General features: G+C 36.2%; 1 protein-coding gene across 5 annotated transcripts in view; it reads right to left on the bottom strand.

Annotated features, from left to right (window-relative positions):
- The window catches only part of RYR2 (ryanodine receptor 2), an 803,099-nt gene that overhangs the window by 34,347 nt on the left and 753,245 nt on the right, over positions 1-15,507 (bottom strand). For all 5 annotated transcript variants that reach the window (XM_070471032.1, XM_070471028.1, XM_070471029.1 and 2 more), the window contains 4 exons: positions 13,051-13,184; positions 9,407-9,467; positions 7,678-7,824; positions 4,921-5,055 (listed from right to left, as the gene is read on the bottom strand). In XM_070471032.1, coding sequence (XP_070327133.1) covers positions 4,921-5,055; positions 7,678-7,824; positions 9,407-9,467; positions 13,051-13,184 — 477 coding nt within the window. The remainder of the gene's footprint in view (positions 1-4,920; positions 5,056-7,677; positions 7,825-9,406; positions 9,468-13,050; positions 13,185-15,507) is intronic.

Consider the following 15,507-nt stretch of genomic DNA (forward strand, 5'->3'; position numbering starts at 1 on the left):
TCAGAGACATGGCTGCTATGTTAGAATAGAAGGAAGTGTGGTGATCACCCACTCACTGTGGTGACAGGCTTTCAGCTATCAGATTATCATTCTGCTCCTGAAAAGGGAAATTCTTTCATCTACCTTCCTTTTCAGAGAATCAGCTTCAACCTGATAATAGGAGCTGGAGGGGCAATTCTGGGCAGCAAAAAGATTTACTACTTCAGAAAATCTGAGTAATGAGGAAGGAACATGCCTGGTGCTACACAAACCCGGCCAGGGCAGTTGTTAATTCTCAAAATTTAATGTTCAGTGACTTTCCCCTTGGTCTACCTCCTAAACTAATACATCCTGGGGTTAGTCATTGTTTATGTTGCCTTTAGGGAACACTGGAAGAGTAGCATTTTCTAGTGAACTGGTGGTTTGATCCCTGGATGGGGAAGATCCCCTGGAGGAGGGCATGGCAACCCACTCCGGTATTCTTGCCTGGAGAATCCCAAGGAGAGAGGAGCCTGGTGGTCCACAGTCCATAAGGTCGCAGAGTCAGACACGACTGAAGTGACTTAGCAAGCACACATGCACACACACACACACACACAAATGTCCTTGTAAGATCTTTATCTTGGAAAAAGAAAAAAAGTGGGGATAGGGATGAGTAACAGACACACGGAGAGAAAAAGAGAGATTGACTCTAGAGAAAAACAAATTATTCCTTGAGAAGATAAGGTAAAATAAGTAATTTAGAACAATTACCTAAGCAGGTTACTTCCCTAGGAGAATACTTTTTACCTCAACTGCCTAGAAAGCTTTTTCCAAAATACATGGGTCTTTATATCTTCCCTACAGTTTCTGACTCAAGGGATCTAGGGTTGGTCTTGAAGATCTGCGGATTTACAAAGATTTTTCCTGGTGATTCCTCTAAGCATTTGAGGCTGAAAACCACTCCTTTTGTGATGAATGTCCTCATATGTGACATGTCAGTCTCCCTAGCTACAATCTGCTTTTTGCTCTGAACTCTAAAACTTCAGATTACTTTTCACTTTCTCCTCCTACATTCATGGTGAAGAGGTTCAAATTCTATCAAGTTACTCCTTGCTTAATTAGATTCTCTGGCTCAAAACACCATGACCCTAAATAAATAAATAAGTAAAGAAAGAAGGAAAGAAATTCAAGTATGAATCATCACTGTCTGCAAAACTGCAGCCACAGTGCCACCTGCTGTAAGTTATGAAACACTGACGGGTGAATTAGATCCTTGGGAAAACCGGCAGTGTTCCTTGGGACCCAAAGAAGTGAGAAAAACCTATCTCAGATGAAAATACTAGATTTTACTCATTGAAAAAGAAATGCGAAGGAGACTGGCATAAAGGATTCTCTAGGGGAATTACAGTAATTAAATCCGACCATTTCCTATTCCATAATTTCGTCTTGCTAGATATTTGGTTTTACTAAGCCTCCACTTTTAATAAACTATGGCTGTTGGCTTCTTCAAAATCTACCCACACAAGCATTCGTAAGAGGCAAATTAAAAGGGGTTTTCAGATCTAAAGGGTTTCCCTCGTAGCTCAGCTGGTAAAGAATTCACCTGTAACGCAGAAGACCCTGGTGTGATTCCTGGGTTGGGAAGATCCCCTAGAGAAGGGAACAGCCCTGGAGAAGGGAACGGCTACCCACTCCAGTATTCTTGCCTGGAGAAGTCCATGGACAGCTGAGCCTGGCAGGTTAAAGTCCATGGTGTTGCAAAGAGTCAGACTCAACTGAGCAACTTCCACTTTTCAGATCTAAAACTGAAAGGTTACTCTAGATAATGTGGCCTCAATAGTTATTAAGGCCAATCAGCTGGATTTGAATGTGTGCGAAACTACTCAGTCTCTTGTCTGGTTCAACTGAGTGACCACAGTACATAGTCACAAGAGAGGTAGGAACTCAGGTGTGGTTGGTGTCTTGGGACTGAGTCTTCTTCTGTAAGAAACACACACCCAGGATGAAAACTGTGATGCCTCCAACCTTGCCTCAGTCAAAGGCAAGGTACATTTATTGTTATGTGTAGAGACAGAAATACCTAAGACAGAGTTGGTCAGAGGTAGTCTAATCTATATGGACAGAAATTCTTCAAAATGAAGAAAATCCTGGCTGTAGCTCAGTTCTAAGCCCATAGTTGAAAAGATGAACAAGCCTATTTCCTCATCTGCAGGTGAGGCAAATTCCTCTACCTTCTTTATATGTATGTCGTGTCACTGGGTAAAATCAGTCAGATAAAGCCAGTGGTCTTCCTAACCCACCTCTTGTTCAAATAATGCATGGATTCTTCTCATAATAAGTCCATTGACAAAATTTACAAAAGCAATGGAAATTCATTCCGAGAGCAAAATTCAAAATGTAGTCATCTAAGGATACCCTTGGAACAACTTGAACAGGGTCAACGATGACTCATGATGTGACAAGGAGAGTCCAGGATGTTTGGCAGCGGGGGTGGGAGGTGGTCTTGTGGTGCTGGGAGAGGGGAAACTAAGTCACATATTGTTTCCCACTCTGTATCACAGGCCACTGCATATCCCTGTCTGAAACCACTCCTCCTTTCCATCAGTCTTGAGGGGTTCACTGAGCATCATACCCTCCGGGGTTGAATGACTCCAGAAAAACTTTATGACCCAAGGCTTGTGGATTCTGAGATTTAGAACCTCTGTGGTGTTTCTCTTGGAACATCAGTGGATCTCCCGTGGGTCAGTGTAGGCACAAATGCCCGCTGTTGACACTTATCCTTTGTGTCTTGTTGCATCCTGCAGTCCCCACTCCCCTGTCTGCCTCTGGCCAGCCACTACCCCAAGTCTTCAGGGTCACGGGACACAGACAACAATGCGGTTTTAAAGGCAGCACACAGAAGAGGAGTTGAAGGATCTCTAAAGTACTTTCCTCCCTGGGCCTGGAATGGCAGGGTAGGGATGTGGAGAAGCAGGAAGGAGGTGTTAGCGACTCTGGGGAAGGTTATTACTAGTGATTGGGCAGTATGCCAGCGCCTAAGTTTTCTCTCTCCTTTATCTGTGACCCTAATTCCGGGTTATTATTATTAACGGTTTCTTATGTATCCTTCCAGAAAAATCATACACATAGTCCAATATATCTAATATATATATTTGTGTGAGTGTGTGATCTTGTACATTAGGCTTCTATCACAATACTGTTCAGGATCTTGCTTTTTTACCCCACTTAAATATAATTTGTATGTCTTTGCATATTAGCATATTCAAACATATCTATTATTTGAAAAAGCTACATACTTTTCCATTATATGGATCTACCATAATTTATTTAATTAGGACCCTATAGATGATAATTTATATTATTTCAATTTGTGATAGCAACTAATATCCTTGAATATACAGAGACATATTTACAAATGAAATTAGATCAGTTAATAGCAGTGGGACATAAGTATAAGTCAAAGATTAATACACTTAAAAATCTGATAGTCATTATAAAATTTCTCTAAAATTGTTGTTAACTTCCTACTAATGTTCATGAAGATGCCAGTTTTTCAATCAATTCAATAACTCTAGGTATTAACAGTCTTTAGGTGGCAACTGAGTACTTTGATTTGCATTCTTAAACTTATGATAAAGCTGAGCATCTTTCCATATTTACAACCTCAGTTTATTTTACAGTGAATTATCTAGTCATATAATTTGCTTGTTTTTCTTCTGGATGTGATTAAGACTTTATAAATTAAGGAAACTGTCTCTCTGTTACAGTGTTCAGTGTGTTTTTGTTAGCCTGTCACATGCCTTTGAAAAGAAACAACTATAAGGAAAATCTTAAAGTAATTTTTTATGCTTGCATGAGTCTTAGGTTTTTTATGTCATACAAACTCCTTTCCCCATTAAAAAATTGTTATTATTTCAAAAGTCAAATTCTGTTTTAACTTTCATTCATTTTTTCTTTCTTTTGCACTGAAGTTTATTTATTGATATTTCATTTGGGATTTATTTTGATGTAAAGAATTTGGCTGGCATTCATTTTTATCAATTTTCCCCCAAAAGCATGTCCATGGTACTTACTTCTTGTCCATGGTACCATTTATTGACTTATTTTTCATTTTATAATTTCTAAAGCCACTTTTATCATTCTTTTAATTTCCATGTGTATCTAAATCTATTTCTATACTATTCCATTGTTCTGTCATTCTCTAGTATGAAAATTGTTTTCATTACTAGTCTTTTATAATGTTAGTAGTTCTTTCTCATTATTCCTTTGAGATGTTTATTTTTTCCTAGAGTAATTTTAGCATCATTATATCTATCTCTTTAACTTATACCAACTTCAGTGGTATAGGTGTCTCAACTTGGAGCTCATTGAAGGATTCATCTATTTCCAGGTAATGGTTAATATTTTGTCTAATTTTTACTTCCTAGTCTAGGATCTCATGTATGGTAATTTCTGATTTGCCAGTATCTGAGATGCAGGTTGCAGAAGAGTGATAAAACAATATAAAAGCTTTAATGTCTGTTGATTTTAAAATCAAGAGTAAGAGTAATTTAAGCCAGGATACTCAATATAAAAAGTATTTTTGGACATCAGTAATTTCAGCTAACATCATTAAGGTGAACAAATACCTAAGCCTTCAAAATGTTCTACAAGGAAATAACTTTACCTGCTGTCCTAGAATATATGAACAATGGGTTAAAGGGTTTACATTAATCCTTCCAGTTCTAAGGACTTTACTTGGTATTCTGTTAATTATCAGGCTGATGCAGCAGATGTGCAAAACTGGCAGAAATGTTCCATGTTCCACAAAACATGAAAATCTTTAAAAAGCCACACAGCTTTTGGCTGTATACACTACTTTATATTTTGCACTCTGAAGGAACTGAGTATACAATTCTTTGAACTGAATAAGCAGGAGAATTTTTTTCACTCATATGAAATCAGAGTGTGTGAACTTACCGTTAGCATGTCATCACATTTCATGTCTGGTGTATCGCCATCTTCACTTTTATTGTAGAATTTTCGGAAAAAATTGAATGCCACGACAGTATATAGGTATACAACAACAGCCAATAAGCCAACAGTTAATACAAGCTGGAAAGCAATGTGACATTGAACATATATTAGAAATACAAATCAGTGGATTTACTGACTAAAAGCTAATGGAATCCACACCTTATAATCATCCTTTTCTTATACCTTCAGTGGGGAATTCTATTTTCATGGTCTGTTTATCACATTGTTAGATTACTTTATGTAAAACTTGACTATTTGATTGGCTAATAAAGGCATGCTATAACTGGAATATGAAAAATCACTGATTTAGCTTCCTATCCAAATTCAATTTGGATAATTATTAATTAAAATTTATTTTAATAAAATTTAATAATTTAAAATAATTATTTTAATAATATTAATAAGTAGCTTAATATGTTCATTTTTCTATTATCTAAATATTTTGTAGTAGATACTATACTAAATATTTTCTTTTCATAAGGTCTGTTCCTTTTAAATAATTTACATTCCTAATAAAAACTATCTCATTTTTGTTATGATAGTGAGGGGTTGTAAATCATGTTTTCCTTCAATAACATCCTAAATTAAAATAGGAATTTCTTCTAACACCTGGAAATGAATAACTGTTAATAGTATGTAATATAAATATTAAAAAAATAAAACTAAGAAGTCTGGCTTTGTTACTATAAAGCAGTGATCAAAGGGAAAGACTCCTTTAGTTATATATTTACTTTTTTGGCTATGCCACATAGCATGTAGGATCTTAGTTTCCCAGCCAGGGATTGAACCCATGCCCCCTGCACTGGAAGATCAGAATCTTAACCACTGGACTGCCAAGGAAGTACTGGGAAAAACACTTCAAAATAGTGTTAGTTATTTGGTATTAAAAGCTAATTTTCTCATTGTACAAAAAAAATTCACAGTCTGAAAGGTCTTCTTTCAGCTGCACGTAATTTTTAATTCCAAACTAAACACTATATATATATATGTATATATATATATATATGCATGTATATATAAACACATTTTATGGAATATGTATATATATGAATATACACATAGTTTGTATATGAATATTTGGGGGGCTATCCTGGTGGCTCGGATGTAAAGAATCTGCCTGTAATGCGGGGTTTGGGAAGATCCCCTGGAGAAGGGAAAGGCTACCCACTCCAGTATTCTTGCCTGGAGAATTCCATAGATAGAGGAGCCTGGCGGGGTTGCAAAGAGTCAGACACTACTGAGCAAAACAGTTTCACTTTCATGCATATTTTTTAAATGTGCTTTTCACCAAGTTGGTGAAAATACTCTTCTGGTTCCATCATAAAAATTCTAAACACACTAAAATACATTATTTTTTATGTCAACTTCCTCTGATTACAACATACCCCTTATGTTGTGGTGGCACATATTAAGTCTTATAAAAATCACTTTATAATTATCTGAAATAAAACATGTCTTAATAGAGGGCTTACTTCACTCCTATAAATTAAGTACAAAGCCACTGTAAATTTTACATGTTTACTATAAGACTAAGTTCTCTATATCTCTGCAAATGGAAATCTGATACCTCAAAAAGAGAGGGAATAGAATTTAGAAACAAGCAAAAGTTTAGAAATTGAGAATAGTGCTAGATTTTTTGTGTGAAAACACTCCACAGATTCAGCATCTCCAATTCTTTGAATATGCTTGGAGCTCAAAATTAATCTACTAACTGACCAACAAATAATCACAGCATAGTATTTGTCACTGGATTTATGCCGTGCCATGCATACCATACTCATATTCAGAAACCAGAGTGACATATATAAGAACAGTATGCTGAAATTTAGAAAACTGAAGCTCATGATAATGTAAATTTAACCGTGGATATAGTTCAAGGTTTTAGGAAGGGCACCAATTTTAAAATATGGTGGATTATAAAATTCTGGAAAAAGAAGGACTCTTTTATTCCAAGTAAATAACATAGAATGTGTTACCTCTCAGTGGACACTTGATGAATAGAGAATGAATTGATAAGTTTATTAATAATGAACACTTTAACATTACAAGTGTGTTGCATTAGAACATAAGCTGATTATCTGAAATTAAGCCAACTTTCTTCCAAGTAAGCATGACCTGTCAGGTGTGAAACATTATTATTCTTTTTGCCCAATATAAAAGTGGAGAAAAAAGCCCAAGAATATCCGGTTTAAAATAATGTATTAAATTACAGATGCAGCATCTGTTTTATTAATAATGCAACTAGTGTGTTAGGATGTTGCAGCATACTTTGGTTTCCCCACAGTATCAAATATAGCAAATATCATATTAGGAATAAAACGATAACCATTTTCCTGAGAATTTACTGTGCCAGGGCCTATGCTAAGACCTCCACGTTTATGTTTTTATTTCAAATTCTCACAAAACCCCAGTAAGGTAGGTACTTTTGTTGTTTTCCTTCAAAATGAGGGAGTTGAGATTTAGGAATGGTAAATAATTTATCCAGGGTCACAAAGCTAAATCAGTCAAACCAAGACTTGAACGTAGGTCTAGGAGGCTCTCAAGCTACAAATCCTTATGGTTTCTAGGAGAAAAAGCACAGCTCCTCTATCCACAAAAGCTTTAAAAGTGTACACTGTCATTTGAGGTTTGGTTTTACTTCTGTTGGAATACTTGTTAGTTTTTCAGTTTTTGCAGGGGAAAGAAAAGATAAACGTTTACCTGTTTGCCATTGTGAGTTACTGATGACAAGATGGTTCTTAATGTCTTGAATCCCATAGCAATGTCCAGAAGATGAGCAGCAAAAAAAAAGTTATTGTAGTGTCCAAGAATGGACATGGTCATATACCAGGCAAGGTAGAGGAAGGACTATTAAGATGGAATGAGAGAAAAGAATGTCAGAAAATAGAATATATATTATTGTCAAAAGCCACTCTGATATTCTAACTGCTCCATTAACTTTATCTTTTGACTATATATTCATATAATTCCAATTAGTTGTATGAGTTTGTGTATTTTATTTTTATTTAGTTCATTCTGCAGGGTTCAATGCCATCCATTCTCTCCTTTACACTAGATCGGTTGCTTTTATTTATTGTCCCACAGAGAAAAATGAATTGACTTACTATTCAACAGCAGCTTATATCAATCAGCCTCAGCGCTATTGATAGTTTGGGCCAGTTAATTCTTTGTCATGGGTACCATCGTGTGCATTGTAGGATGGTTTGTAAGCAGCATCCCTGGTCTCTATTCACCAGTTGCCACTAGCATTCCCTTTTCCCAGTCATGACAACCCAAAACATCTTTATATGTTGCCACATGTGGCTGAGTTGAGGTGACCTTCTTTTTATTCAGGGAAGCTGCTTCCACTGTTAGGTGAAAAGTTAGCTGAAAGATACCTTAACTAGCAGTTGACAAAAGATACTTAAAGACTGGAGTTTGAGCTCTTTGGAGAGTTCTCTAAGATACCCAGGATTCTGGGCCATGACTGGATGAGGCAGGGGTGGAGAGACAGGTAAGAGTATGCAGGGGAAGGGTGTCACAGGTCTTTAGGAGAATGGAAGTAAGGTTCACTATAAAAGTCAGTGCTAAAATTACAGGGAGATTTTTTTTAGACTAAATGAGATGTCCAAGGAAGAAAGCACAGAAGAGAGAACAGCAGAAGGCCTCAGGGGATGTTCTTACGTTCCTTTCTGAGTGGATGTGAGAAGATGGTAAAAAAATTAAGAAGCAAGAATGAGGGGATGAGCCGAGACCTACAGAAAAAATTGTAGTCAATGTATTCAGCCATGTTTCGTGATTCTCTCTCACAACTCCCCAGCAGCAAATAGTAGCATTAAAAACAACTGACAGTAACAGTTATTTAAACTGAAAATTCTGAGTCAAAAAGGTCAGGCTATTGAACCGATGAGGTAGTATAATGTGATTCTTTGCCTTGGACAGCTGGTGGCTTTTAGTCATGGGTGATTTTTTTCATAATATTTGTACATATGTGGGTCCTATGTTTTAACTCATAGGCTCTTTGATAAAAGGAAGACCCATCAAGAAAAAGAACACAATAATATACTTAACTTGGCAGAAACAAATGGATTGCAACTAATGTTAAGAAAAACTTTAAAAAACTTATTTACAACTTTCTAACATCTGTAAAAATTTTGAAGAATGCCATTGTTCAACTAAAACCTGAATGAAAATACACGTGAATTTTCATCTCAGTTTCATCTTCTTGTGTAAATATATTTTCATTTTAATCTTTCAGCTATTGAAAGAAATGGAATGAGAGATGGGCTGATGAATCATGTATTTCTGTGGGTCTTTCTCAGATATGGTCAGTATTAAATGAACCGATGTTTGAATAACTTTCTTAAGTAGCCATCTTTCCACCTGATGAAAACCAGCAAACTCATCTAATCAGAGTGCGTTTTACTTTGTGGTATTGAAGGTAGCTTACGTTGTCAGTGAAAACGACTCCTAGTTTCCACATCTGATACTTCACATCAATAGAGTTCAGTCTGGAAAAACAAAAGAATTTGTAGATATGTACATGAAGCAAAGGCTCACAGGCTTGCAAGGCCTGCTGGCATTCACTCCCCATGGGATGGGGTAGGGCTGGCAACCATCTCAGAAGATTAGTTCTAGTTCAGGTGCCCAGGGAAGAGCTTGAGAGCTCTGTTGGACAATGTATTCCAGAGTTTTGCGATTTTTTTAGAGGAATCTTAGAAAACAAAACAAAGCATCATTTTATCTTCTATTATTTAAAAACAGTTTTTTTTGATCTTTTCTTTTCTCTACATTAAATGTAAGATAAACACTTTACATCTAACAATTATTCCTGAACATTGTACAAATTAACCAACATAGGTTTATCAAGACTTTCCTAACTTTCACTATACATTTATAATTGCATACCAACAGAATTATTTATAGTTCAACTAATAAAAACCTGCATAAATGTCCACATTTACTTTATAACTGTACTGATTCTGCCAGTAAAAGGGCTTATTGGTTTTGTTTTTGTTTCCTTTTGAATTCAGAAATGCCCCTTCTCACATCCTTCTCTATCCAAAAAGGAATTTAACCCTTTCCCTTGGTTCCCAAAGCACTTTGTAGTCACCTCCCTTTATAGTCACTTCCTACAGTTTTGTAGCTTAGGTGTGTATGTATGTACATGCATTTACACTTCTCTCACTAGTCTCTAAAATCCCCATCACCAAGCACATTATATGATACACTGAATGTATCATATAATATTGAATAATGTTGAATGAATGAATTGCAACATAAATATTTTTGATCTTTGCAGAATAAAATAGACATGTATTAAAATATACTTTTCAGCTTTCTTTTTTCAGAACTTGCACTGGTTTATAGGGCTAGAAATTATAATTTTGTTAGGCTTCCCAACATTCTAGGAATTGATATAATAATATGATGTAATTTTTAGTGCTATTTTCAAAAGGGCTTCTCTAGAGAAACTGTTTTAGTCTTTAATTGCTTTTTTAATCATTTCTTTAATTAGGCCAATCTTAAATTATAAGTGCAGTGATAAATAGTTTATCATCTAAAGTTGACTTCATAGGAGGTTTTTCCCCTTGGAGTTAAGGTTTAATTTACTTTAGCCTAGGATCGTTTACTTTTAAGGAAATAAAACTGTCTTTGAGTTGTAATTTTGTTATTTTAAATAATCATTTTTAAAGTTTCATGAATATTTACAATAGGTCTCAATATAATAATATTTTTTCTTAAAAAGATAAAAAAACAAACAATCTGGGACACTTTGCATGAGAGCATAATTATTTCCCATGAAAGCAACCCAAAATAAAATAAGGGCTTTATCAGGATGTCTGAATTTCCCATGGTAGTTTTGTGCTTTATTTAAAAATTTATTCTTATGATTAGTTCTTTTCTATCCCTATCATTCATTAGGGTAGCAAGTCGCTACCAACTGCATGAAAAGTATTTTGTAGTACACAGGACTCTTTTCTCACCAATGGTGGCTGTAATGCTCTTTGGGCAGGGCTGACTCCACCCTCAGGTGATCTAGACCAGTCGTGGCCTTCCCAGCCCCAGGGCTTGGTTCAGAGGTAAACTAGAAGCCAGAGAGCTCTGAGATAGAAGCTCCCCCCTCACTCCATAAAGACACATAGTGAAGAAGTATGCAGGCTTTCTGGCTGTTGGAGGCCATTCCACCCCAGGAGGCAATGTGCACATTTGTCGCTGCAGTTGTTCAGTCGCTAAGTCATTTCCAACTATTTTGCTACCTCATGCACTAGCCCGCCAGACTCCTCTGCCCATGGAATTTCACAGGCAAGAATTCTGGAGCAGGTTGCCACTTACTTCTTCAGGGGATCTTCCTGACCCAGGGATTGAACCCATGTCTCCTGCATTAGCAAGTGGATTCTTTACCACTGAGCCACCAGGGAAGCCCAAATGTGCACATACCAAGTCCTCTATATTTGACTGATAAATGCATGCACACATAGATACCTGATCATAAATCATACATAAATCATCCTTGTATGCAAATGTTCACATTAAGGTAATATTCATATAGAAACCAGATAATCCTTTAAAACTCCATCTTTTAAAACACTTTAATAAAGGAACACTACATGTAAATTTTTTCCTAGTAATGTGTGTTATTTACTAGCTGACTGTAATTTTATTATCCCTATTTAATGATATTAATAAAGTCCACATTAATTTCTTTGCACTTTTCTAGGGGTCAAACCTGCAAATATCTACTATGTAAAACAGTGGAAAATTCCACTAATTTACAACTGTTCATAGCAAAACAGTAGTCTAAACTTTTGTTTTTTCAGACTTATTTTCCAGAGTCACAAATATGACCATGTAAAATGCATAATTCAGTGAAAGTTCTACCTTGCTTATCAGGGATCTGAAAATGTTAGTGGGAAACTCAGCAAACTTTTCACCACTGTCCTTGTTTTACATGATTTTCTAACATAAAGGTCTTAATGCCTAAGGGTTATCAACTGTATTTCTTCTTATATTTGGTGATTTGGTCTTTAAAATCCATATTTGTTTTCTAATACTTTAAACTTAAGTTCATAATTTCTGTTACATATTTGCTTATTGAACTACTTTTCAACTGGGTTCACATTATTTTTAAAGACTCAACTAGCTCTAACGAAGGTTTCAGGGAGAAAAAAACATGACCAAAAAGATAGGTCAGCCAAAGAGTCCTTTTTAATGCTAACTAAAATATTTATCTAAGACAATCTAACACTGCTCTACAGAACCTTAAATATTTATGTTTTCAAAGAAATCATCACATACCTAGTTGACTGACACCTTAAATACACCCTAAAAAGGGATGGTAACCACTGTTTTTTCTAAAATTGCTGTGACTACAATAAGAAATTACTTTTTAAAAGCATATGGGCTTTACATTTATTTTCAGGTTACAGTTTATTAAATTCATAAAATATAAATAGATGTATATATACATATACTCATACTACACGTGTGTGTGAAAGTCAGTCTCTGGTGAAGTCAACCAGTTTACATTCTCCTAGTTATATCATAACATTCCATGCAAATACTATATAAGGGTGCCTCATTTTAATGTAAACTTTCTAAGTAACAGTATGATAACATGGTACCAAGTCTTTGCTATTTAAATAAAATATAACAATTACAATAAAAGGATATGAACTTTGAACATTTCTAATACAAGGCCTACATGACTCCCTTTTCCAAAATAAGAAAATTAACTTCTTTTCAAATAGGAAGCTTTAAGAAAACATAGTCAAATATTATGTTTTTGTACCTCTGACTTTTGACTTACGTGGCATTTAGGGGTAAAAAGGCAAATCAAATTAAGAACATAAATCTCTTTTCCTTGCTTTATATAAATAACAAAAAAAGACACGTTCAAAAGTTATAGATTAAATCTATAATGATTCCAGAGCTCAGAAGTACAAAAGCAGACTTTGTATATATACTGTTTCTCTCGTCTCTCTGTTCTTCTGACACTGAAGGAAAGGAAATCAATGCTCTAGCAAGTTCAGAAGTGTGCTCATTTTTGCTCCTTTCTACACACATCTTGAACAGAGCAGAATTAACACTCACACGGCTGACAGGGAGCTGTCTTTCTTTGGCTTCTTCTTTTCCCGGGCATCACTGAAGTCCAAGGCAGCTTTGTCCATGCCGAGTAACTCGCTGATTCTGTCTCGGCCATAGAACTCTCCATATTTATCCATAACCTGGGGCAAGAACAGAAGCATTTTACAGACCTCCACCATTAAGTAGCCTCAGCTACATACAAACATCATACATACAAACATCAGAGTATTTTAATACATAATATATGTCTTACTTTCAAGTTCACTTAAAAATCTAACTTACAGCTCATGTCCTATGATCATACTATTAAGATCTAAGTGGATTTAACAGCATTTATTTATTTAGGGCATGCTGCACAGCATGTGGGATCTTAGTTCCTCGACCAGGATTGAACCTGCGCCCCCCACCCCTCCCCACATTGGAAATGTGGGGTCTAAGCACTGGACTGCCAGGCAAGTCTACTTAAGAGCATTTTAAATAATACCTAGCTGAAGAACATGATTTCTTAGGCAAGAGAGGAAGGCATGCAAATAGAAGAGGATGGGCTGAAGGAAATGGGTAAAGGGGTGGTGGGAGGTAATGGAATAAGGTAACTTCTACCAAATTCATACTTTATGCTGGGAATTATGCTAAGAATTTTGACTTGTTTTCCATCATGGGGCTCTTACAATGTGCAAGTTTCCTCTTATTAGCATCCTGCTCTGCAGACAAAGAAACTATATCTTAGAGAATGTCACATGCCCAGGGTCGGTCGGCTTGGCAAAAGAGCGGGTGAGGAAGCATCCAGGCAAGGCTGGCTCTCAGCAAAGGTCTTCTGCACAGAGCACAGCCCACCACTGGGATGGTCACTACACGCTGGTATTCCCTCTGTGCTCTCCACCTGAATCTGAAACCTTGTCACCATCCTCAGGCCCTCAGTTAACTCTAGTATAGATGCTTTATCCATCACTAGAATCACTCTCAGCAGCCCCCCTTGGTTTCCTTGCTCCTCTGCCCCATCACATTTGCCTGGTTTTGCCCAAGTGCTGGGTTTTTAAATCAGTGCTGAGACGTGGGCTCATAGATCACCCGTGAGCCCAGCACCTCTGTCTCTTATATAGCAACTCTTGGCCTACGGTTATGTACCATGAGGATCCTGCAGATCAGTGAAAGTGGAGGCAACAGGAAAAGTAATGAAAGAAATCCAGAAGGAGAGAGAACTGGCAGCAAAAGAGGGTAAGAAAGCAAGGAAAAGGGATGTAGTAGAAACAAAGGCACTGGGAACCAGAGAGAAAGGAGGGGGAATGTTAAAGTAAAAGATTAGGTGATGGAAAAATACATAAATAGAAAGAAAGAAAGGATTAGCAGAAACTAAAATGAGCATTTTTGGAATGTGGACAATCAGGTAAACTGAAAGAAAACATAAAAGAGGAATGTTGGTTTAAAATCCCACGAATGTATACTATTTAGGCTCATTAAAACAATTTGTTTTGCATTATTCTCGCAGTACTGAAAAGGGGCTGGGCTGATCTGAGTGGGACTTCTTCAGGGGTTATATTCTCGCCCAGGAGGACAAATTGGACCCCAGAGCAGGAACGCCATGGAGAGTCTTAGCTGCAATTACAATTTGTCAACTTATTTGACTCTAGATATATCATTTCCTTTAGAGATAACTTTAAGTTGCTGCTTTATACTGTTAAATACTTAATATGAATAAAATATTCAAGTCATCTATTTTAAATTACTTAAAAATTATTCTTTCAAAGCTCTGACCTAATTTGGATGCACTCATCTGCATTAGTACAATGCTACTACTTTGTGGTCACAAGGAGACAAAAAACTTGCACCAAAATGAAAATCAGCAAACATTCTGCCCCTTCCAACTAGAAAGTCTCGAGGGTTTTTTTGTGTTGTTCTGTTTTCTTTAACGTGCTTCATTTTAAATGATGTACTTGATTTAAATTCTTGGCACTTTCTCCCCTCAGACTGGTAACAAAAAATTTGCAGCTGCTAGTCACCAACCACCCTCTGAGTTGCACTAAACTGGTGGAATCAAAGGGGGAAAAGATCACTTCATTCAGTAGGTATTTGTGGCCATTCTACTGCAGACCATATATATACACTGGAGCTACAACTCATTATGGTACATGGCATGAATTGATTCAGCTTGGCAACTGGAGGGTTCAAGAAATAAGAAGGAGATGCAAAATAATGTTTACTGTATTTTACAATGTACAAGTACTGTGTATGAATTATTATATATTTTTTTAAAAGTGATCTACATTAAATAATGTGTGTTAGGAAGAGCATAGATAAATCCTTGACTCTCAAAATCAGAACTGACAGCCTTTACTGTATTCCTCCTACCATCCTATGATGTGCATCAGAAGAAAAAAAATATCAAAATAAAAAGTCTTTGAAGTTTATGTAAAGTAAATAAAATTTAGTCCTCTCTTGTTATAAAACAACTTAACTTCTTTATAA

The sequence above is a fragment of the Odocoileus virginianus genome, chromosome 7 (assembly GCF_023699985.2).
Source record: "Odocoileus virginianus isolate 20LAN1187 ecotype Illinois chromosome 7, Ovbor_1.2, whole genome shotgun sequence".
In the NCBI taxonomy this organism is placed as follows: domain Eukaryota; kingdom Metazoa; phylum Chordata; class Mammalia; order Artiodactyla; family Cervidae; genus Odocoileus; species Odocoileus virginianus.